Genomic DNA, 27,259 nt, shown 5'->3' with positions numbered 1-27,259 from the left:
TTTGGAAAGTAGATTCTACCGAATCGAACTGGCAAGAAACTCAGTAGTTACTCTTTTTCAACATTTAAAAAATAGAAAGTTATGTTAGTTAATACAATTATTTAAATTAATATAGTGTGATCTAGCTAGGCAAGTGTCAAAGGCGCTGAGTACGCAAGGATCTCCACTAAAAATCCAGCTGTACTTTCATCACAGGATATGAGTGGCTAATGAGTAGGTGGTACCTACGCAGACCGTATTGGAGGAAACCAATTGATTGAAACCAACATAATAAGATAACCTTTCAGCTGCAGAATATTTACCAGTTATTATTTAAGCAAACAAAATTAAATAAATAAATAAATATGCGACAACATCACATACATTACTCTGATCCCAATATAAGTAGCTAAAGCACTTGTGTTATGGAAAATCGGAAGTAACGAAGGTACCACAAACACCCAGACCAGAGACAACACAGAAAATAAATGATAATCTACATTGACTCGGCTAGGAATCGAACCCAGGACCTCAGAGTGGCGTACCCATGAAAACCGGTGTACATACCACTCGACCACGGAGGTCGTCAAACTAAATTATTTGTCAAATGAACTGAAGAGTCTTTTTTATGAAAATAGTGGGGAACTTACCAGCATGCCCATATGACCAACTCCCCTCCCTAAAAAAGTCCATATTCAAAACTCTCATCTTCTCCGATTTGAACTTTGGACTTTATGCTAATATCATAATATTCTATTCACTAGACATCTCCGTTTTTTCATTATCAGCGAACGGGAAGCTATCACGTGCAACAAAGCTGATACATAATTGATCGACATTATTGTACGAACAATAATCAATTCAGTGCCTGTGTTCCGTGAAATTTCAGTATTATACAAGAGTTGACACGTGACTGACGTCACTGACAAACGATAACAATATTAACAGTATCTAGAATGAATGATCTGAGTGACTGATAACCATTCATGTGTATTGAGTCAAACTCAACTCAAATTGCTTTATTCAATATAGAAATTACACTTTCTTATTGATGGTCAATTGAAACAGTACCACCGGTTCGGAAAAGAAAATACCCTGACCTGAGAAGACCCAGCGTAAGAAACTCAGCGGATTCTTTTTTTTTTGTCTCATATATTATATAGAGAGTGGAGACCGCGTCTCAGCAAACGTAGTGTATGACGTCCTCAGGCACGGTGGAGTGACGATTTACGCAAGGCGGCAGGCAGGAGCTGGATGCGAGTAGTCGGAGAAAGACCACAGTGGCGTGCACTTGGAGAGGCCTATATCCAGCAGTGGACTGGTACGGGCTGATAATGATGATGATATTATATAAACAATTTAAATGAAATGAAATAGCCAGAAGGCGATCGTTTCATTCCCAAGGTGCTATCGATCATAAACTCATTAGTGAATGATAAAAACAATTAAATCAAAATTTTGACGACCTCCATAGTCGAGTGGTGTGTACACCGGTTTTCATGGGTACGCCACTCCGAGGTCCCGGGTTCAATTCCCGGCCGAGTCGATGTAGATTACCATTAGTTTTCTATGTTGTCTTGGGTCTGGGTGTTTGTGGTACCGTCGTTACTTCTGATTTCCATAACACAAGTGCTTCAGCTACTTACATTGGGATCAGAGTAATGTATGTGATGTTGTCTCATATTTATTATTATATTTATTAAAATCTTATAAATTAATAGCGTAAGATTTTTGAGTCAGTGATTATGAAATGAAAGGTCCATCTAAAAAATTGGTTACGATCATATCTTGAATGTTCAGAATGTAAAAATCGGTTTTGTTCTCATTTTCCTACCTACCAACCTTAGATGTGCAGAAAATTAAAGAAGAAAATGTTACTGGGCGGCTAGAGAACGATATTAACGCGTTATCATCATTACACAGTATAAAACAAATTCGCTTACTGCGGTTTGTCTCTATGTGTGCTTTTTTAAATTACGCAACGGATTTTGTAGCGGTTTTTTTTAATAGAACTGCTGGGTGAAGAAAACGATATACACGCGCATTTCGGTACGGTGAACCCATCCTCTAACTATCTAACCCCTGCTTCCCTTCTTTACATAGTTTAAAACAAAGTCACTTTTTCTGTCCCTATGTCCCTTTGTACGCTTTAATCTTTAAAAATATGCAACGGATTTTGATGCGGTTTTTTGAATATATGGTCTGATTTGAGAGGATGGTTATTGTATATACTTGTATAATATAGTAAAGAAACACTGATATAATTTTAGAAGTTCTGTGATGTCGTAAATAAACAAATTCTGTAGTATATTTAGTACATTCACCCATGCAAAGCCTAGGCGGGTCGCTAGTTTGAAAATACGTTTGATATCATAGCAAACAAATTTGTGTAATTTAAAATGTCGTCGGAATCAACTGTAAATCCTAAAATTATTAATTTCATATTAGCGCTGATCAGCAATACTTTTTACTAATGGGCCATTCTTTAACGGCCCAAGTGAGCAAGCCAGTATAACTACAGCACAAGAACCGTAACGTCTTAGGTAAGGTTAGTGGTACTATTTATTACAGGTGGTGACCAGTTACCATCAGGGGTTCCATTTTACCGTCTAGCTACAACCAAATAAAAAAAATTACCCAACTCAGGATTTGAACCCAGCTTAGAAATTTGCAGCTTACCACTACGGTAGTTGTCTTAAAAGACGGCGTAAAAGTTTTTAATTTGTAAAACGAATGAGCTTTTTAATGGTTATTTTAATTAAACTTGCGTTTAATGCGTTCACTAAGTATTATTTTAATGCCTTAGAAATTCTTAAGCTAACATAATCTTTGCGTAAACGGTTAAATAGAGGTTGGTACCGTTAGTAGAAAAATAAAATTTCTTATTATTTTTTTAATTTATATAAATAACATTATGTACATTATGTGCCTTTAGAGATCCCACTGCTAGTCTGTGCTCTTGAGGTAAAAAAATGGAATATATTTCTACATGATTCTTCGAGATAGGATACACGTGACAATGTGTGGTAGTTTTTACACACCACCGATCAGATTACATTAACAACAACAACAATGCAAATTCCACTGCTGGGCTAAAGCCTCCTCTCCGTTTGAGGAGAAGGTTCGGAACATATTCCACCACGCTGTTCGAATGCGAGTTGATGGAAATCACATGTGGCAGAATTTCTATGAAATCAGATATATGCAGGTTTCCTCACGATGTTTTCCTTCATCGCCAAGCACGAGATAAATTATAAATAAAAATTAGGCACATGAATATTCAGTGGTGCTTGCCTGGGATTGAACCCGCAATCATCAGTTAAGATACACGCGTTCTAATCACTGGGCCATCTCGGCAGATTTAGATCAGATCCATTAATTATTGAATTCATGCAATTATATCAGATATTCTGAAACTATGTTACAGGCTTTACCAATGGTTATTTTTACAGATGCAAGCCTACTTAGCAACATCTCAAGGATAGAGCGTTACTTTAATAAAAATCTGTATACCTCGTCCCAAATATGAGTAATCTATCTTGCTTGAGCACGAAAATCTCAAGATCCAACCGACTAATTTGGAAAAAATAATCATTGACCTTGTTGTGATTTGATTGTGACCTTTTTGTCGCGTAAAATTATTGACTACAAGATTAAGCTACAGGGAGGGGGCAGTATTGTTTAACGTTGGTGAAACCGCTACGAGCAAATAAAGAGCTTCATGCAGACGGATGAAGGGAATTAGTTTTGTTTTGTTACTGAACAGCAGACTTCAAATAATGCTCTTACCAAGAAAATCAAGTTCATTTAGAAATGTCATTGCTATTATTGAGCTGAGAAGGCCCAGTGGTTAGAAGGCGTGCATCTTAACCAATGATTACAGGTTCGTACCGAGGCAAGCACCACTTAACATTCATGTGCTATATTGTGTTTATAATTCATCTCGTGCTCAGCGGTGAAGGAAATCATCGTGAGGAAACCTGCATGTATCTGATTTCAAAGAAATTTTGCCACATGTGTATTACACTAACTCGCATTGGAACAGCGTTGTGGAATATGTTCCAAAACTTCTTTTCAAATGGAGAGGAGGCCTTAGCCCAGCTGTGGGAAATTTACAGGCTGTTGTTGTTGTTGTTATTATTATTCCGTAATTTTGCGCTAAGGGAACATATTGTTTCTTCAAATTTTAATGGGACGCATTATAGCCTCGATGAAATCTAATCTAAATGGGTTCAAATGACGGTCTTTAGGTAAAAAAAGCAAAACCTTTTTATGTCGTTATTGCTCGTTTTCAAATGTAAGCAATTATCTTTTGACATTTAATGTTACACATAGTCTAATGTCAAATGTAAACACTTACGTCTAATAATGTTTGCACGTTAGATAAAATTATATTTGCCCTCGAAACACGTCAAGATACGAAAAAAAAAATCTTGATTGAAATAGGCTCTTAAGGTACTTTTGAATCGTGATGTTTCAGTGTTGAACTAAATGTAATATGTGCTTATTTACCACTGGTATAATTACAAAGTATGTCAGTAAAGTGCAGTTAAATGTATATATACCTTGCTTAGAAATCAATTTGTTGTTTAGCCAATATCTTGTGATTATTAAGGTTTTAGTTATATATGTACTTACTCTCATTTCTAAAACATAAAATAGACTGTTAGACCTTTGTACAATGTTTCCATTGCAAGTATTTATTTATTAAATTAATACTTACCATAAAACATTTTGTTAGTAAAATGTGTCTTTGTGTTTGAGATTAGTATATTGGTAGACAATATCAACCATTATAATAACTATGGTTCAATTTTAAAGTTCTTGTGTCTCTGTATGCATAATTGTGTTAATCAATGAAGTATGGTCAGCATATAAAGTACTCCACTAAATACAAATAATGTTGTTTCAATATAAACAACACATGAAATAGTAATACATATAAATATGACCACCTAATTACACCAATTTTAATTTATATTTAATGAATAGAGTAAATTTTTCGTCCCTAATATAATCTAGTATTGAATAATGTACCTTATTTATCAATGATTTTTTGACATGAGTTTGAAACATTGTAACAGGCGAAGTTAAAAATAGCTATACAATCATAATACTCAGAGATTCACCACAAAAGGAATACAGAAGAGTATTTTTTATTAAACTTATATTATGCGTGTATTACCGACACGCTATTTCCTTGAGAACGGGGGACTTAGGAAAATAAAATTTTATCACAAAATGTATCCACGTAATACCTCTCATGAGCACACCCAGTGATATTATATTTACTTTGTATATACACACGTGAATTTCTTTTGGCATAACCGATATCCTGCAGCTCGGCTCGCTTATAATATTCATTTTTAATCAAGGCTCAGTTTAAGCCTTACACTTGGACGATATAGTGGTGCTTGCCTGGGTTGAACCCGTAATCATCGGTTAAGATGCACGCGTTCTAACCACTGGGTCATCTCAGCTTTATAATTCGTCTCGTGCTCGGCGGTGAAGGAAAACATCGTGAGGAAACCTGCATGTGTCTAATTTCATTGAAATTCTGTCACATGTGCATTCCACCAACCCGCATTGGAACAGCGTTTGGAATATGTTCCAAACCCTCTCCTTAATGGAAGAGGAGGCCTTATCTCAGCAGTGGGAAATGTACAGGCTGTTACTTTACTTTACTTTACTTTACTTGGACGATAAACTTATGGAACTATTCCATTGTTAAGTATTTGTCATTAGCATCCTTAAATTGGAAACAGTTATATGGAAACAAAAGCGTGATATTATAATTATCTTCTGCAATTCTTGGACATATAATGAGATTGATTCGATTGAGATTATGTAAAAGTTTTTTAGTGATGACGTCCAGTTGATTTGGTCACGGTGTGATCTCATGAGACCAACCAACGCAAACATTATTTTGCATAAGCATTTACAAAAACACAGCTATAGTGTCAATTACGTCACTTTTACGATCACCAATGGGATGGCAAATTCGATAAGACAACAAAGACTTCAGGAGCGGGAACATCTGTTTTACGTACATTTCAAGGCACTACTATATTTTTTTCGAAAGAACCTGGGGTATGAACTCAGGACCACGTGATTTGTTTTATCTCTGACCACTAGACTAAGAACAGTTAATTCAGCTTTTAGTAATAATCTGATGGTTAAAAAGACTGAATGACTCGTTAAAAAAAACCATCGACGCTGTCCTTTTTATGTTATAGGTGGCACACAAGCAGTAGGCCTGGTGGAAAGTGATTAGCACCGCCCATGGACATCTGGAACACCGGTGATTTGCCAGCCTTTAAGGAAAGGGGACGCTCTTTTCTTGAAGGTTCCCAAGTCGCATCGGTTCGGAAAAACCGCCGGTGAAAGCTGGTTCCACAGATTGGTTGTTGTACAACATTTTAAGACATTATCTGCCACAGATTGGTTGTTGTACAACCAATCTGTGGCAGATAATGTCTTAAAATGTTTGGAGTTCCTGTCGTCTGGGTACAATATTAAAACTAACCTACTCAGGTAGCTCAAATACCGCAAGAAGTGACATATATTCTTCTCTTTCAAAAACCATTCTTCGGTCAAAGAAGTACAGAATTAATTAATGAAACAAATCAAATCTGAAAGTTTGCCACGATTGAAGGCGAGTGGATATAACAAAAGTGCTCGCTGTCAAGCCTGGTTCTAGACAAAGGCGGTAACGAGCTGGGTCTGTTGATGCCGACTGTTGCAAAGCGCGACTTTATTGTTATGTGAATTTATTGTAGAAATTTTCTTTGAAACTTGTGTGAGTTTTTTTTTTCTTTTATGTCAAAGGCTTGTGATTACCAATCCAAAATTGAGCTTAGAATTTCATATGTAATAAATCTAGCCCAGGGAACAATGCCATTAGACAATATTTGGATCGTGTAATTTTGTAATTTAATTATCATCTATTTTTATTTATAAGTAAGCAATATATATACCTTTAAAATACTAATATTCCTATTTAACCTCCTTTTAAGTTTATCACTTTTGTTAGGAGTGGGGATTATATTAGCCCAAGGGTCAGGATCGATCCCGCAACTTTACATCGCTAAGCATTCCATAAACTATTGCACTATCAACACTTTGTTCAGTGTTATTTTACATTTTTTAAATACAAATAGCCTGTGAATTATCCACTGCCGGGCTAAGGCCTCTTCTCCCTTTGAGGAGGCTTAGAACGTATTCCAACACGCTATTCCAGTGCGGGTTGGTGGAATACACAAGTGACAGAATATCTATTAAATTAGACACGTGCAGGTTTCCATCCCTATACTTTCCATCACCGCCGAGCACGAGATGAATTATAAACACAAATTAAGCTGTTAAGTCTGGCTTTGAACCCGTGCTTATTGGTTAAGATGCACGCGTTCTACCCACTGGGCCACTTCGGGTGATACAAATGTAATATATAAAGTGAAGGACACACCTGTGCGGACGTAATAAAACGAAGATTTGTCACAGTCGTTAAATCACGTAAATGTAACATTGATTTACAATAGTGACACATCGTACTCTCGCTTCGCTTATTCGCACAGGTGATTTCGATCTTTAATCACAAACAAATGAAATTTCCCCTGTAACTTATCAAGCTGAAATATACTCTATTTAAATAGCTATAAGGGTTATATTCGAGAATCGATGTCTAAGAATCTCGAGAAATTCGGAGATCAAAGAATCACGCTTGAATTAAACACAAATTACATTTGTAATAAGCCCTAGTAGCACAGTGGTTAGCAAACGTCATTTTCAACTAAAGGTACTGAGTTTATACTCGATCACCTATTTAATGTAAAGTAAAAAGTATCTTTTTGTTGGGTATTGGAGTCCTTTCTTCTTTCTATAAGAGGTGTATCAGACCAACAACAATCGTGTATCAGATAATATGTTTGATTAGTTGGCAGACTGTGGTGTGTAGGTGGCCTGCACATGAATCACCAGATAATAATAATAATAATAACCCCCCCAGGGAATGAACCTTGTCGTGGTGGGGGGGCTTAAGGATAGCAGGAACAAAAAACAGGTCTAAACATCTTGACCAAATACCCCTTTAATGGGAGAATCTATGAAGCCCAAATAACCCAGGCTACTCTATCTAAACTAATCATTCCCAACCCCCGTGGAGCATGATGGATAAAACTAATAGATATAATTTACGGTCGCTTCCCGGGGGTCGCCGGGGCGCATCTGGAGCCGGTGCTGGATGCTACAGCATGCGGTCCACCGGCGACGAGGCGTTGAGCAGGCGGGCCCTCGTCGCAAAACAAGCTACAGCCGATCATCGGGAGTTGAACAGGCGGGCTTCCGATGTCGAAGTTACAGCTGAACCACAGGGATATTCTCAGAACCCAGCATCAAACCCTGCATCCTCTCCAAAATCTTCATTTTCATCAATATCCTCTGGTACACCCTCTTACATAAATACCTTTAACCATCCTAACTCTTCCACAAATACCTCTTTTCACAGTCATTCTCCGTTATTAGTTGAAAACGTTGTGCAGTCGACAAATGTTGATGACTCTGCACCCGTTAAGACTATTAAGCGTGCGCGCAAAAAATGGACTAAAGAAATGAACATGTTCATCCTGCGCACATATTATATTTTAACCTCATTAGAAGAAGATACTACATCCTACTTAACCGACTTGCATACAAAATTCTTAGAGCAATTCCCGGACATGGAAGTTAGTAAACAACGCGTAGGCGATCAACGCAGAGCAATAGAACGTAATAAATTATTAACGCTTGAAGATAAAAACAAAGCACGCAATGAAGCCAAAGCATATTTACATAGCTTAGCAGTCGATATATCAAGTGCCAATAAAGTTGATACACTTCTACACGCAAATCATTTAACAGAATTATCATCACATTCACCCACTCAAACGCATTTCACTCAGGGTCGGACTAATCAAAGAATGCGGTGGAGTAACGACATTAACGAAGAAATAATAAGGTTGTATTATAAGATTACACACATGAATACTAATAGGACATCATATAGGAAAATACTACACCAAAAGTTTATTGAAAAATATCCACATCTCGTACATATAAGCGAACAAAGAGTAGCCGACCAAAGAAGAGTAATAATAAACAATAAACTTATACCCAGTACTCGATTAGAAGAACTAAAACAGGAGGTCACTAATGAGATTGGCATTAAAGACATAGCAACTGATAAAAGATGCGAGCAAGATACAACATGTAATGAAGATAATGAGGATAATCAATGGAAGATAATAAATGACTTAAACAGAATACAAATAGATGATCATATACAAGATAAAAATAATAAAGAAGAAACTCCTCAGTATATAGATTCAAAAATAGACGATACTTTTCAGCAAGCATTAGAATATTTCAAAACTACTGATCCAAACTGTCGCCCCTATATACCGAAACAAAATACCTCAAAAAAATTAGCAAAAATAATAACATATCTTAATACATCAATCTTACCCAAATACATAGACGAAAATACGACATTTGAAAGTGAACAAACAATCATATACTCCGCAGCATGGACTTCAGCTAAAATTAATGGAACAAAATTAAGTCTCCCTTTCCATAATAAAACCCTCCCTCAGACCAAGAATCAGAAGCCAAATTGGCAAAAACGCTTAGAGCGTAGGATACTGAAGTTAAGAAAATATATAGGTAAACTGACACAAGTTATAAATGGTAACAACAATTGCGCTCTTAAACTAGAGGTAGATTCAATATTAGAACATTATAAAGTACACACACAACATGAAGAACATAACGTACAACTCACACAGTTCTTAGACACTCTCAAACAAAAATTGTCAGTTTTTAGTTGCCGTCTTAAAAGATACTTAGCATGCACAGCTCGAAAAACCGAAAACGCTCAATTCAAAACTAATGAAAGAAAATTTTACCAAAATATTCGAAGTCAAAGCACTAACTTAACTAATTGTACTAAAAACTCAACCATGCACGATACAAATTTGCCACCCAGAGACGAACTAAGAAAATTCTGGATTAACATATGGGAAGCCCCAGTCAACCACAACCATGAAGCTAACTGGATCAAAGAAGAAATACACAGACATGAAACTACTGAACCGATGGAATTCAGACAAATCCCGATAGAAACATTTAATATTGTATTAAAACGATTACATAATTGGAAAGCACCCGGTCCTGACCGAATTCATAACTACTGGTACAAGAAGTTCACTTATATACACCCCTATTTGTATACTCATATTAATAACTTTATTGCAAACCCAAGCTCAATGCCACAATACATAGCAAAAGGTATTACTTACATGCTTCCCAAGGACCCTAATGATACCGCAAATCCCTCTAAATATAGACCAATTACCTGTCTTCAAACAATTTACAAAATCATTACCGCATGTCTTACACATTCTATTTACAATCACTTAGAAAAAAACGCAATTTTAGAAGAACAACAAAAAGGATGTAGAAAAAATAGCCAGGGATGTAAAGAACAACTAACCATCGATACAGTTATTTTAAAACAAGTGCAAAAAATGAAAAAAGATCTGTATACTGTCTATATTGACTACAAAAAGGCATTCGACTCCGTGCCACATAGCTGGTTAATAAATATTTTACACATCTACAAAATACACCCACAAATCATAAATTTTTTACAGCGCGCTATGTCTCTTTGGACTACTAAACTTACAATTAGTTTACAAAATAAAACTATTGAAACCGATGAAATCAAAATACAACGAGGTATTTTCCAAGGCGATACTTTAAGTCCTCTATGGTTCTGCCTTGCTTTGAACCCCCTTTCTACTATTTTAAACTCTACATGCAATGGATACACATTACAATACACAAACAGTATAACAAATAACATTGAGCTTATAAATATTAATCATTTACTTTATATGGATGATATAAAAATATTCTCATCTACAGAAAAGGGTCTTGAAAACTTAATTAAATTAACTGAAAATTTCTCTCAGGATATTAAAATGGAGTTCGGCATTGACAAATGTAAAATCAATTCAATTAAATCAGGTCATAATCATCTAATGCATTATCAACTACAAACCGGAGAAACAATAGATCCCTTAGAAGAAAACGATACGTATAAATATTTAGGTTACAATCAGGCAAAACAGATATTAGAAAAAGAGACCAAAATAAAAATTAAACAACAATTTAATTATAGACTGAATAGGATATTAAAAACACAACTTAATTCCAAAAACATAATTAAAGCCATCAACACCTTTGCTATCCCCATTTTAATATATTCTTTCGGTATACTTAAATGGTCAAAAAACGACTTAAAACAATTGCAGCGAAATATTAATACCACCATGACTAAAAACAGAAAACACCATCCAAGAGCTTGCGTACAAAGACAGACTCTGCCAAGAAGTGAGGGGGGGAGAGGTATTATAGACATAATAAACTTGCACAATAACCAAATTACAAACCTACGAAAATACTTTTACACTAAATCTAACACATCAAAACTACACACTGCAATAGTTGAAACCGATAAAAAACTCACACCACTAAACTTACAGGATAAAAACACGCAAAACAATGAAGAACAAATAGATCGAAATGTTAAAATAAGCGAATGGGCCCGTAAGTCACTACACGGAAGACATCGTCAAGACCTATGCCGTAGTAACGTCGACATAAATGCGTCGAACGCGTGGCTGAGTCGAGGCGAGCTTTTTCCTGAGACTGAGGGATTTATGATTGCAATACAGGACCAAGTTATTGAGACTCGTAATTACCAGAAATACATTATGAGAATACCTAACTTAAGCACTGATTTATGTCGACGCTGCAATAGTGTTTCGGAGTCCATACAGCATATAACTGGCGCATGCAGAGCAATAGCACAAACAGATTATAAGTACAGACACGATCAGGTAGCAAATATAGTCCACCAAGAACTGGCTCTAAAGTACAAATTAATAACTAACAAAACAGCATACTATAAATATACACCCGAAACGGTACTAGAAAACACCACTCACAAATTATACTACGACAGAGCAATACTTACAGATCGAACAGTTCACTACAACAGACCTGACATAACAATAGTCGACAAAGTACAAAAATCTGCCTTTTTAATTGACATTGCCATCCCTAACACACACAATCTACAAAGCACCATAAATGAAAAACTTACAAAATACACGGAACTAAAAGAAGAAATAGCACGTATGTGGCACTTGCAGAAAGTTACAATAGTCCCAATAGTTTTGTCCACTACTGGCGTCATACCCAAACAAATGCACATATCTGTAAAAGCTTTAAATCTTCCAAATTTTTTATATGTAAATATGCAGAAGGCCGTGATACTAAACACTTGCAGAATTGTACGCAAATTTTTTGCAACGGATGAGGAACGGGAATTGCTTTAGAGCTTTCAATTTTTAAGACGTGTCTGACCACTTGGCTTCGGCCCGTGAGAATGACGTAAATACCGGCTCTAAGCCGAGTTGTTAAAAAATAACATGTAAAAATAATAATAATAATAATCTTTATTGACTCCAAGAAATGTACATTAGTCTTAACCTATAATACCTAATTTTACATGATTTTATGTTGACATTGAGGTTAGTAAACACTAGCGTTTAAACTAGGCCGAACCTGTATCTTAAACGCTAGACTCTTCCGATGTAACTATTATATCTTATTTCTAAAAATAAACTACAAAAGTAATTAGTGAATGAGGGTAAAAGTTAAAACTCTATACAAAACAACATCAGCGACATTTCTATTTCTACCTTCAAACTCACAATTTGATAGGTTAGACCACAAAAACTATGAACTAAGCATAAGAATAAAATGTAATACTTTAATTTAAATTGTAAACATAAATATGAAAAAATATGTTTTTTTTTTAACTTAGTTTAACAAATAGAAGAAAATAAAATATTAAAACTGTAATAAAAGGTTTATAAAAGATTTGAAAATTTTGATTTTTTATATGTTTATAGTATTATTTATTTTAGAGTAACAAACAGTTTTTCCAATTCCTCATAATTTTGTGTTTTTAACCAGGATAATAGTGTGCCTTTACATTTGGTTCTATTGAGTGGATAAAAATTTAACAATTTATTTATTTTATTATAAAGCATAGGACCGAGATAGCACTGGAATTTTTTTATATAGTCGGTTTTGTATGGAATTATAGGACAAGCGTTGTATTTTCGCCGAGTGAGTAATGTTGAAGGATTATATACTATTTTTTGATGCTGGGACATTATTGTATTTTTAATAAATAGTTGTCTTACTGTTAGTACATCACATTCGGAGTAGAGGGCGACTGTTGGGTGCATATAAGATTTGAATGTCATAACTTTTAATAACGCTCGCTGTGCCCTTTCTAGTTTTATGAGGTGTGTTTTTTTGGCTCCACCCCAAGATGTAATACAGTAAGACAAAATTGACTCCACCAATGCAAAGTAGATTGTTTTTATAAGACTAAAATCAGCTATATGTCGTAAAGTTTTGAAAATATAAATAAGTCTACGCGTTTTGTCTGACAACTGGTTTATTTGAGGGGACCATGATAATTTTTCATCTAATACAACACCTAAATACTTTAAAGTTTTTACACGATCTATAAAGCTACAATCACAAGTGTTTATTTTAATATTTTGACAAGAATGAATGCGGATTTTTAATACTTGCTCATTCGGAAGTGCACGTTCGGTATATGTAAATAAAATAAATTTTGTCTTGCTAATATTAAGTGTAAGTAAATTTTGATTAAGCCAGTTTGCCATTGTTTGTAGTCCCGATTCGGCTTTTGATTTAGCATCTTCCCAAGAATTTCCGTTAAATATCAGTGCAGTGTCGTCAGCAAAAGTGAATGATGCAGTCCATGTGCAGACCACCTGGTGGTAAGTGGTCACTACACTCATAGATACTATCATATAAAATTTAACTTTTGTCTACGTCATCAATCCGCTAACTTGGGAGTTCGAATGTTATGTTCTTTTTGCCTAAAGATACGCTTGCCAGTATTGTTGGTAGAATGTCTGATGAGTGGGTAAGCTACTTAGATATTATGACAAAAAGCCCTATCACCAATTTATATGATACATATACTTAGTCGGATTTGAACCAGCAATCTACGTTTAGGATCACGGTTTTCCTTCTTGGGGGAGGATTTCTATTATAAAATTCCGCAGATATTTTTAACTTTGCCGATTCATAAATTATAATCAAGTGAAAAAAAAACATGGAACTAATAATAATCGTTGACTAATATTATATTTAACTAACATATTTGAAATGTCGACTGTTGCTTGCCAGTTACTATCGGAAGAATCTAAATTCCGAACCAGTTTAAGGAACACTTAAAACAGTTTTATCAAATGACCATTTAAAAACGCTTGTAAAAACCTAGTAGATAAATTTTGATATTGGCTAATTTGAGTCATTTAGGATCAAAAATAATAATTAGTTTTTAACTATACTAATAAATGATATACGGTCTTATTGGAACCATAGACGAACATACACAAAACTTATACCAGAATAAGCAGCGCGTTATGGCGAAGGTTTTAGTACAATATTGTTAAATAAGTAGCTTCCCTTCCTCAGTCTCATCCGCTTTGAACAAATTGACATGACAAGCATAAATTTCATATTGTCTTTAAATATATTTTAATAAGCTTAAGTTTCTAACATTTAATATGCGTTGCGTACTTACTACCCATCTGGGTGACTTCTTGCTATATATCTTTCTCTATTTGAAATATTAAACTCTATCTCACAAACAATATTCACACACACATATCTATATTATAAATGTGTAAGTAACTCTGAACCGAGATGGTCCAGTGGTTAGAACGCGTGCATCTTAACTGATGATTGCGGGTTCAAACCCAGGCCAGCACCACTATATATATATGTGCTTCATTTGTGTTTATAATTCATGTAGTGCTCGGAGGTGAAGGAAAACATCGTAAGGGAACTTGCACGTGTCTAATTTCATAGAAATGCCTCATGTGTATTCCACCAACTCACATTTCCTTCTTCTCAAAAGGAAGAGGAGACCTAAGTCCAGCAGTGGATAATTTACAGGCTGATGTTATTGTTGCTGTTTCTAACATTTAATGTGCGTTACGTACTTACTATCCATCTGGGTGGCTTCCTTCTATATCTCTTTCTCTATTTAAAATATTAAACTCTATCTCATAAATATAATATTCACACACACACACACACACACACACACACACACACACACTCACACACATATTTATACTAATATTATAAATGTGAAAGTAACTCTATCTGTCTGTCGTTCCTTCACTACCAAACCGATGAACCGATTTTGATGAAATTTGATAATGAAGCAAATTAACTCGAAATAAGAACATAGGGTATTTATTTACCCAACACACGAAAACAAAACTTTTAAAACGCGAGCGAAACCGCGGGCAACGATTACATACTAACACTACATATAGCATATTTACACACACAAACATAACAATGCATACATAGTCAAAATCAACTGCCTTTATTAACATTCCTTATTTTGACGACCTTCGTGGTCGAGTGGTGTGTACACCGCTTTTCACGAGGAACGCCACTCCGAGGTCCCAGGTTCGATACCCGGAGTCAATGTTGATTATCATTAATTTCCTATGTTGTATTGGGTCATTACTTCTGATTTTCCATAACACAAGTGCTTCAGCTACTTATACTGGGATCAGAGTTATGTATGTGATGTTGTCTCATATTTAGTTTAGTTCATTTCAGCGTAGTGTTAAAAAAATGATTGAACAGATTTTTACGGAGTCTACCTGCCTGATATCCGTCTATATGGAAATGTTTTTGTTGGCTGAGTTCCACTACAGGAGTAGTCGAAGCGGTTATGGCACTCGCTACACAGATTGAAGGGATGACTCTATCAACAAAATTAATTTAAATAATTGTAATTGTATTGTATTTTTTAAATGTTGAAAAAGAGTAACTACTGAGTTTCTTGCCGGTTCTTCTCGGAATCTACCGGTGGTAGCTTCACTTAATTGTTAATAGACGACTCAAAAGTGCTTGTAAAAGGCCACTTGAATAAAGTTTTTTTGATTTAATTTGAATCACAAACATATAAAAAATATTTAACAAAAGATCTTAAATAATTTTTTTATGTCATTATGAAAAGAAATTAAACAACAACTAGTTCGAAACGTAAATCTGCAGACAAGAACCGTTAAGAAACTGTCCTAGAGCAAGTTTTAATATTCATTAAATTTTGTAAGGAAATAGAGACATTATCAAAATAAATTGTCACAAAACAAATTTGCGAATACGAGCTTAAGCAACGAGCTTTCCTCAAAGCTCTATCTATTATAACTATTATTTTATTTTTGTGTAAGCTTTTTTGTAATATAACTTTAATATATGAAAGTGTTTTCTTAAATCAAGTCATGATATAAATATTATATATACATATAATAAAGTAGAGTGTCTGTTTGTATTATTAAAATAACTATTTTTTACTAAATGCATATCTATGTATACACGGTACATAAACCAAAATAGTAATTTTTCAATTCTTGTCTGTTTGTTCCGACTAACCTCCTAACGGCTGAACCTATTTTGATGGGACTTTCACTGGTAGATGATGCTATAAGAAGTGACTAATGTTTTTTTAAAAAAATATTTTTTTTTTGTTGAATGCAAAGTCACAGGTCAAGGGCACAGCTAGTATATAATAGATACATTATTATATATGATCGTTTACCATCGAGTTACTTTGCTGATAACTCTACCTATTAAAAGCGGAGATGGCCGAGCGCATACATCTTAACCCATGATTGCGGGTTCAAACCCAGACAAGCACTATTGAACTTTTATTTGCTTTAAATTGTGATGTGAAATAATCGTAAGAAAGCATATGTTATATTACATTTAAATTTAAGTAACAGTCCGTAAATTTCCCACTGCTGGGTTAAGGTTTGGAACATATTCCAAGACGCTGTTCCAATGCGGGTTGGTGGAATACACATGTGGCAGAATTTCTATGAAATTAGACATATGCAAGTTTTCTCAAGATGTTTTCCTTCACTCATGATGTAGTCAGTTGTGATTGCCTGGTGGTTTGAACCCGAAATCATCGGTTAAGATGCACGCATTCTAACCACTGGGCCATCTCAGCTCTATATTACATTTAAATAAAAAAATATCTCATATGTCCGACCGTGAATATTCAGTCAGTGTAAAACAGTTCACAATAGTTACTAAAATCATTAACATATCTTGGCAGTGCTTCTAGGTGAACGCCCATTCAGAACGGGATTAATTAATTACAAACATTTTTGAATCGGCATGGAAGACCCTAGTTGAATAAAGTATATATTGATTTTTATATATATTAAATAATTTAATACAATATTCTGCTTACTAATTACCTAAATTAAAAATATTGTAGAACAAAATATCGACACTAAATACTTGAAAAGAAATAAAAACTTGTACAATTAATAATACAAAATGTCAATTATTTTAAATGCAATACATTAAAAAAGGAGGTTTGATACTACAAAAAATGAAAGGCCCGCCAAAATATAATATCGTGATAAATAAATAAAAAAATCTCTTAAATGTCAATCATTTCTTATTAAACGTAGAATTTAAAAACTATGATCATTATGAAATACTATTTCGTTTAAAAACTTCACTTTTAGTAATAAACGAAACATCGAGAGTCCCGGTAATCCTCCTTGCTTTTTAATTAAATCCTTATAAACCTATAAATCATTCACCTTTTATTTTTAAACTTGAATACAGAAACATTTTTACTGTGTTTAAAAAAAATTCATTGCAATTTTACACTTATAATTATATAGTAATTAAAGGTTAAACTTAACACTAGTGTAATGTGTTTTATGACTTTTTAAAAATAAATAAGTTAATACATCATTGTTTGTTAACGTGTTTAAATTTGGAATAGATTGTGAATATAAATAACTACTCATTGTCTTGGTATATTAAACACATAACTGTTTGATAAAGTATTTAAATTTGGAACAACTTGTGAATAGAAGTCACCCAATGTCTCCAATTAAAAAAAACATAGTTATAGTTACTATAAAATTAGCGAACTATTTTCGTCTACAAAATATGTCATTAAAATATTAAGACGCTATAGCGTTCATGCAACATTTCATTTAATGTTTATAACTCATAAAGTATCTCATTAATTTCTTTTAACTACTAAATTATAAAAAAAAAAAATACTCACACAAAAAATCTGATCATTCGATGACTTTCTTAACTGGGCTAACGTTAGTTAGCGTCCTCGGCTAAAATATTTCAAGACTATTTTCATCTTAAATTATTGGCAACGATCACAAAATAACAATTTACACATCCAAACTTCACTATTCACAAATCACTACACGGTATTTGAAAAAGTTACGAGAGGATTTTTTTTCGAATTTTGAACGCGATGCCAGACCAGACACGTCCTATCCCGTCGGCTGTCGGGACGTAACTGAAAGGGAAGTTCGCTGAAAATATTACGTTCTTCTGAAGTGCGTGGGCGAGATCGAGATATATTTCATCTCTGTCTGTTGCTTCAGAAAACTGCTGAACACATAAGGAATTTCGAATGTCTATAATGGGATACTTCTATGCGTCGCAAGTATCATGGAAATTTGAAGATATCACTTGAATAGTCACAGTTTCTGATACTTTATAAAAGTTATCCTACTACATAAGGCGATAAAAACATAATAAAAATAAATGTAAACGAAATTATACAATCAAAATATTATTTATTCAAGTAATCTTGAATTAAATGTAACGCGATATACTTCGGAAAGTAGATTATAATGAGAAGAAGCGGCAAGAAACTCTGTAGTTACTTTTTACGAATTTAATTAAAGACTATATCAGTAAAGAACAATTATTTTTTTATATGCTGTCTTATGAATATTATTATAAGTTAGGAGGCTCACCTGATGCAAAGTGATTACAACCGCCCATGGACATCTGCAACACCGGGGGGCTTGCAGGTGCGTCGCCGGCCTTTAAGGGGCACGCTCTTTTCTTGGTTATAATAATAATAATCTTTTTGTTAAGCAACCTAAACTTAATATTATAAAGCAAGGTAAAGTAACAGCATGTACATTTCCCACTGCTAAGATAAGGCCTTCTTTTCCATTAAGGAAAGGGTTTGGAACATATTCCACCACGCTGTCCCAATGCCGGTTAGTAGAATTCACACGTGGCAGAATTTCGATGTAATTAGGCACATGCATTTCCTCACGATGTTTTCCTTCACCGCCGAGCACAAGATGAATTATAAACACAAATTAAGCACATATATATAGTGGTTCTTGCCTGGATTTGAACTCGCAATCATCGGTTAAGATGCACGCGTTCTAACCACTGGGATATCTCAACTCCATCTGTTTGTCTGTCGCTCGTTCACGACCAAACCTGAAATTTGGAATGATGATGATTTAAGTCAAATTTTGTGTGAAGCGAACATGAACTCCAAGGAAGAAGGCTTTTTTGCTACATAACAATTATCCCCTTTAAACGATAATGAAGCCGCGGGCTACAACTAGTATATATAACGTAGCATCGTATCAAGTTACACGAAAGCATTGAATAATAATACAAGTATATCCTTTATATTTATATTATTCTACCAAACAACAGTACTCAGTATTGTTGTGTTCCGGTTTGAAGGGTGAGTGGGCCAGTGTAACTACACACAAGACAAATAACATCTTAGTTCCCAAGGTTGGTGGCGCATTGACGATGTAAGGAATAGTAAGAATATTTCCTACAGCGTCATTGTCTATAGGTTATTGTAATTATTTACCATCAGGTAGTCCATATGCTCGACCAACAAAATCCATTAAAAAAAAAATTACGCAGGCGATATTAGCTTAAATAGCAATCATTTTCGGTAACATAATTGAGAGTTAATTTAAATAAAACATGAAATGATTAGGCTGTAAGGTAAGCCTGTCTGTATTGTACCACCCATAAGTTAGATATTCTACCGTTAAGCTGCAATTCGTAGTATTATGTTTGATTAGTAAAAGGCTAAATTGACTTCTAAAGGGCATCTTATCTCCAAAGTCTTGTGTCGTATTGACAATGTATAATAGTAATAACAGCCTGTGAATTTCCCACTGCTGGGCTATGGCCTCCTCTCCCTTTGAGAACGTTAGGAGCATATTCCACAAATTCAAATGTGGTAGAATGTCATTGAAAGTAGACACATACAGGTTTCCTAATGTTTTCCTTCAGTATAGTGGGCTCGAGATCAATTAAGCACATGAATTTAGTGGTGCTTGTCTGGGTTTGAATCCGTAATCATCGATTAAAATATACACGGTTTAACCACTGTGCCATCATGGCTTTACAATGTGATTAATGATTAATGTTTCTTGATAAAAGACAGGAAATTAGTACAAGGTTTTATAAACTAAGTTTTTGAGACAATCTTTAGGTCTTTACAACTAAGCTCTAGTAAGCTCTATAGCTTGAAGTCGAAAATAGCGTTGGTGGTAAGGCTTTGAAGGTGTATTTTCCTTGACGTGTCTGTATCTTTAGCCGGTTCTTCTCAAGTTCAGGTTTTTCTTTTCCGAATTAGTAGTACTTTTTAAGTTAACAATCGTTACTTCGTGTAATGTTTCTTTATTGAATAATGGATTTTGATTTTATTTAATGTACACATACTTTTAACAATGAAATATACTGTTAATATCCGACCCAAATAGCAATCAACTGTAGAAATAAGCCGATAACTCTCTTAACATTTAATACAAGTAAAATCGTTTTACTGATAATTTAAAAAGGTTTTTTTCATATATTATTTTAAAAGTTTAATTATTTTTTACTTAACATTAAAGCTGGTAGAGTTGCAAGCCCTTCTGGGTTATTAGATCTGTCATCAGATATTCTACCGCAAAACAGTATTATTACTAATCAAATCCATTAAAAATTTAAAATATTCTTTATTCAAGTAGGCTTTTACGAGCACTTTTAAATCGTCATTTAACAAATATACTTAGTGAAGCTACCACCAGTTCGGAAAGTTCCTACTGGCAAGAAACTCAGTAGTTGCTCTTTTTCAACATTTAAAAACTCAGTCATGTTAGTTAAATACTAATTATATATGCATGTAATCTCCTGCCTGGAAGTTAACAAGTATTAATTTCACTCTTTAGTATCGCTATGTTTTGGTTGTGAGGATTAGTGAGCCGATGTAACTGCAGGTAAGGAGGTTCATTTACGATTTAATAACCAGGCTGCCTGTGTATCATTTTACTTGGTGGTAGGGCTTTGTGCAAGCCCACCTGGGTAGGTACCTCCAACTCATCAGTTATTCTACTGCCAAATGTCAGTATTGTTGTGTTCCGGCTTGAAGGGTGAGTGAGCCAATAACTACAGGCACAGGGGACATAGCATCTTAGTTCCCAAGGTTGGTGGTGCATTGACGATGTAAAGAATAGTTAATATTTCTTACAGCGTATTGTCTATGGGTGATGGTGACCACTTACGATCAAGTGGCCCGTATGGTCGTCCGCCAATCTTTACCACAAAAAAAGTAATTATTTGTTACATAATCATTGGTTTATTACCAGTTGTAATCACTTATCATCAGGAAATCCATTTGTTTGTCTGTTGCTCTATTCTTGATTAGAAATTACGAGCATCACACTAAAGGGTGGAATAAATCTCCGTTAGGTCTGACGACTAGACGGTTAAACCGATCGTTGGTGTAAATAACCTTGCTTAGATATTTACACTTATTACACTTGTCTTCAAACGTAAATGTTTACATCTTGAATTTTCGTTTTTTTTTTTTTAATGAGAATTAAGAAATTACTACTGTTTTAATCTTCGTCAAACTTTTTGTGGTTTTCAAATAAGGTCGCATTTCCACAACGCTGTTCCAATGTTGGTGGAATACACATGTGGCAGAATTTCTATAAAATTAGACACTTGCAACCTGCAAGTGTCTAATTCTCATGATGTTTTCCCGAAGACGAGATGAATTAATTAACAAACTTCTAACGAAATTAATGAACATTTTTTTTAATACATAAAATACACATAATCCTATCAAAGTCAAAAGTCTTTATTCAAAATAGAAGTGTTTACACTTTCTTATTGATATTCAAATAAATAAAAATTTTAACAATAAATAAAATTTTAACAAAAAGAAAAACCGACTTCAAACAAAACACTTTTTTAAAACAAATAAAAATGTACTAAAAAGTAATAAAAATAATTGCATATTTAACATATTTTTGAGAGTCCTAGGTAAAATGAAATGAAAAATATTAGGCTACTTAAAAGTCTATTTTTTTTTCTTATCATGTTATATAACAAAACAAACAACAACAACAACAGCCTGTAAATTCCCACTGCTGGGCTAAAGGCCTCCACTCCCTTTGAGGAGAAGGTTTTGGAACAAATTCCACCACGCTGTTCCAATGCGGGTTGGTGGAATACACATGTGGCAGAATTTCTATGAAATTTGTCACATGCAGGTTTCCTCACGATGTTTTCCTTCACCGCTGAGCACGAGATGAATTTATAAAGACAAATTAAGCACATGAATCAGCGGTGCTTGCCTGGGTTTCAACCCGCAATCATCGGTTAAGATGCACGCGTTCTAACCACTGGTCCATCTCTGCCCATTGGGCCATCTCTGCTCTCATATTACATATACAACATAAGATTAATTAATTAACATAAGATTGGAAGTTACAAAACAAAAACTTTGGGATTCTTCATTGGTTCACGCTACACTACACAGTTTGACACAAAATTTAACAAGTGCTCAAGACCGTGCCAGGCTTCTAGCGTTATCATCTAAAGAGTCTAGTCACTGGTTGAATTCATTACCCTCTAAAAATCTTGGGACACTTTTAGACAATGAATGTTTTCGCATATCGATTGGTCTCCGACTGGGAACACCTCTGTGTTCTGAACACAGATGCCCGTGTGGAAAGGAGGTACTCTTTCGGTTTACATGGTCTCTCTTGCCCAAGGAGTTCAGGTAGGCTTTTCCGCCACGGTTCTCTTAATGACATAATAAAAAGGGCTCTTGCCACCATCGACGTTCCTGCTCTTACTGAGCCTCGTGGAATTAGTCGTGATGATGGTAAGAGACCTGATGGATTAACATTGGTTCCCTGGGAACGAGGTCGGGCCCTTGTGTGGGACGCTACATGTGTTGACATGTTGGCCCCATCTCATATCCGAGAAACAATGTTAAGAGCCGGTGCCGCTGCGGAAAAAGCTGAAGCCAAAAAAATAACTAAATATTCGTGTATTATATCTAATTACTTTTTTGTTCCATTTGCTGTCGAAACGCTTGGCCCTTGGAGTAGTGGTGCAAAAAGCTTCATCAAAAGTATAACACCTCGCCTCATTGCCTCCACTGGTGACAGGAGGGCTGGTTCGTTTTTTGCCCAGAGGATCGGAATTGCGATTCAACGGGGAAATGCTGCTAGCATTCTTGCCACCATTCCACGCGGTCAAGATTTATACAGTATTACACATATTTGTATATATATATATTTAAGCATTTAATGTTGTTAATGCTTATAATAATAATAATAATAATAATAATAATCATTTATTTCAGGCTACGCCCATATAGTGTTAGTAACAATGTTCTTAAAACTAGTGTTAGTAGAGAATTACATCACAGTTACATTTATTTATTTTTAATATTCAATATGGATTTTAATCCAATGACGCAGCATTGGACACTCCCATCTATCAGCGAATACACTCAGAATATTATTGTTGCTGCCGCGGACACGCGAAAGCAACGACGCGCACCTCTTACGCATTATGGCTTTAAAGCCATCAATGCGCCATTCCGCGAACATGTTGGAAGCACTGTAGCGCCACGGCAGCCCCAACAACATCCTGAGCGCGTTGTTATACTGTACACGAAGGTCGCTATATGCCCGCATGCCATACCTGACCCACAGGCTACATGTGTAAAAAGACTGACAATATGCCTTGAATAAAGTCACTTTGACAGCCTCCGTACATCGAGCAAACCTGCGAGCCAGCATATTACAGCGAACCGATAGCGACCTTCGCTCCCTATCTATGTCAGCATTGTCTCTTAAATCCTGGGTTACCCAGTGACCCAGGTACTTAAAGCTGGTCACCCTACGTAGGGGTGATCCACAGAGGGATATCGTAGGTATAGTGCAGTACCCTTTGGCACCTGATTTAAAAACCAAAACTTCGCTTTTTTTGGCATTGTACTTGAGTCCATGGGCTTCCGCATAGAGTTCACACATTGTCAATAGCTGCCTAATGGCACCGATCGATGGGCTCAGCAACACCATGTCATCCGCGTAGCTGATGTTGTTAACGCACACTCCGTCAATATGACATCCAACACTACTTTTACTAAGCCCATCGATCAGCTGATTCATGTAAAGGTTAAAAAGCCGAGGTGAGCTTAAGCCTCCCTGCCTCACCCCGCACTCCAACCGGTATACATCGGAAAATGATTCCTCCCACTTCACACTGTTATGTTGATGATTATACAAAAATATATTTGTATTATTATTATAAATATATGTTGTATTTTTTTTTTATGTTAATAAAAAAAAAATACAACATATATTTATAATAATAATACAAATATATTTTTGTTATTTGAAACAGCCTGGAGGCGATCATCTCATTCCCAAGGTGTGCAGTCAACTAGAAATTAATTAGTGTTGTAATATCATTATCAAACACACACGCTCTTTAACGATTCTCAAATATAGCTACATAATAATTTTTCAATGTATGTTCGTGAAAATGTAAAACCTTTTTGTAAAAATTTACGGTGGATTACCCGAAACTTACAACTTCGGAACCTTCTAGTAAATAACCTATTCTTTCTTAACGGTAAGCGGCGCAGGTGCAAGCCACCGGCTACATATGTATATAGTACCACCTAGATGTATATATGATGGACGGATGTAACAAAGTCAGGATAAATGGCTATTAATAATAATAATCTTTATTTGAAAAATATAAGCATTACAGTATTTACACCAAGTCGCTTATATCTACACTAATAACTAAACATTTTTTTTAAACATTCTTACTAATTTAAATAAAACATACTACAAAGACAAATGAAATAAAATTTAGTAAAAAAAATAAAATTAAAATTTATAAACAAAATAAGCTTAAATCTATTTAGGAACTACAAAATTATTCATTAAAATTTTGGAATATGTAAATTTGTTTAAGTATAGTATAAATAGGATCATAAAATATGTCTATAAAATATGCCGAGATGGTCCAGTGGTTAGAGCGCATCAATCTTAACCAATGATTACAGGTTCAAACCCAGAAAGGCACTAATGATTTTTTATGTGTTAATGTTTCTTGTCTAATTTCTACGAAATTTTATAACATGTGAAATCACCAACCACGCATTGGACGCGTTGGTGGAATATACTCCTAACCTTATCAAAGGAAGATAAGGCCTTAGGCCTGCAGAAGAAACTATACTGGCTACTATTATTATTATACATGTCTATTCACCAATATGGGGACTCTATATATAGCATTTTGTTTTATACATAGATACAGTTAATATGACAGAAATATTCAATTATTATCGAATATTCTTGAAAGCGAAGCAAAGAATTCAAAGATTATTTATATTTGCTTTAATATATTCGGTAAGTCTAATCTAGACTAAAACTAATTATGTCATAATGATATATGTACTGATATATGTATGTACTAGTCGAGATGGCCCACTGGTTAGAACGCGTGTATCTCAACCGATGATTGCGGGTTCAAACCCAGGCAGGCACCGCTGATTCATGTGCTTAATTTGTCTTTATAATTCATCTCGTGCTCAGCGGTGAAGGAAAACATCGTGAGGAAACCTGCATGTGACAAATTTCATTGAAATTCTGCCACATGTGAATTCCACCAACCCGCATTGGAACAGCGTGGTGGAATATGTTCTAAACCTTCTCCTCAAACGGAGAGGAGGCCTTTAGCCCAGCAGTGGGAATTTACAGGCTGTTGTTGTGTTTGTGTGATTCTTTACTATATTGTCCATGTATTATATACCAAAACCTTCCTCTCGAATCATACTATCTATTAAAAAAAGCTGAGATGGCTCAGTTGTTAGAACGCGTTCATCTTAATCGATGATTGTGGGTTCAAACCCAGGCAAGCACCGCTATATACATGTATGTGCTTAATTTGCGTTTATAATTCATCTCGTGCTCGGCAGTGAAGGAAAACATCGTGAGGAAACCTGCATGTGTCTAATTTCATCGAAATTCTGCCACATATGCATTCCACCAACCCGCATTGGAACAGCGTGGTGGAATATGTTCCAAACCCTCTCCTTAATGGAAGAGGAGGCCTTATCTCAGCAGTGGGAAATTTACAGGCTGTTACTTTACTTTACTTTACTTTTATTAAAAAACGCATTAAAATTTGTAAGGTAATTTCAAAGATCTAAGCATACATAGGGACAGACAGCGGTAAGCGACTTTGTTTTATACCATGTAATGATAATGATAAGTAGAGATAAATAAAAAATATGTTCGGTACAAAATATTTATTGATTGGGTACAATTTAATTAACGTACTATCACGTACTGTACGTGCAAGTTCGAAACGCGTATACGTCATCTCAATCCCCCTTCCCCTCCATTATACCCGAGAAGTGGAAAAAACATATATTTTATTGAAAAGCGATGTCGGAAAAGTAAAAAAAAATCTATCAAGATTAAGAGTAATCAAAGTCATCATAAATTGAAGGATATATTATTTGTACGCGTGTTTTTATCGTACACAAACTTCTTATGAGTGAATTTGCTTTCGAAGTTATACTTCTGGGGAATGTATGAGTGAGAATTTGTATGATGAAGTTAGTACTGTTTGTCAAACCGTTTGTAATCTTATTTGATAACTAGCTGTATACGCGACTTTGTACGCGATTAAATTTAACAAAAAAAAATTGTGGCCTAAGTTACTCCTTATTAAATCAGTTATCTGCCAGTGAAACTCCCTTCAAAATTATTCCAGTCGTTCCAGACATTAGCCGGAACAAACAGACAGACTGACAAAAATTGTAACAAATGTTATTTTGGTACAAGTACCGTGTATACATACATATGCATTGAGTACAAAAGGGCTATTTTAATATTACAAACAGACACTCCAATTTTATTACATGTATATATTAGCTATCCGCCTCAGT

The 27,259-nt window shown here is 34.9% G+C and overlaps 1 protein-coding gene across 1 annotated transcript; it reads right to left on the bottom strand.

The window, feature by feature from the left end:
* Positions 1-8,168: 8,168 nt before the first annotated feature.
* LOC124540265 lies at positions 8,169-24,458 on the bottom strand. The gene is made up of 3 exons (XM_047117733.1): positions 24,109-24,458; positions 23,845-23,988; positions 8,169-8,337 (listed from the first exon to the last, which is right to left on the bottom strand). Exons 1-3 carry the CDS (start codon positions 24,456-24,458, stop codon positions 8,169-8,171), a joined length of 663 nt encoding a protein of 220 aa, XP_046973689.1.
* Positions 24,459-27,259: the final 2,801 nt, after the last annotated feature.

This window comes from Vanessa cardui, chromosome 24 (genome assembly GCF_905220365.1).
Source record: "Vanessa cardui chromosome 24, ilVanCard2.1, whole genome shotgun sequence".
In the NCBI taxonomy this organism is placed as follows: domain Eukaryota; kingdom Metazoa; phylum Arthropoda; class Insecta; order Lepidoptera; family Nymphalidae; genus Vanessa; species Vanessa cardui.
This window is presented reverse-complemented; position numbering and strand designations above follow the sequence as displayed.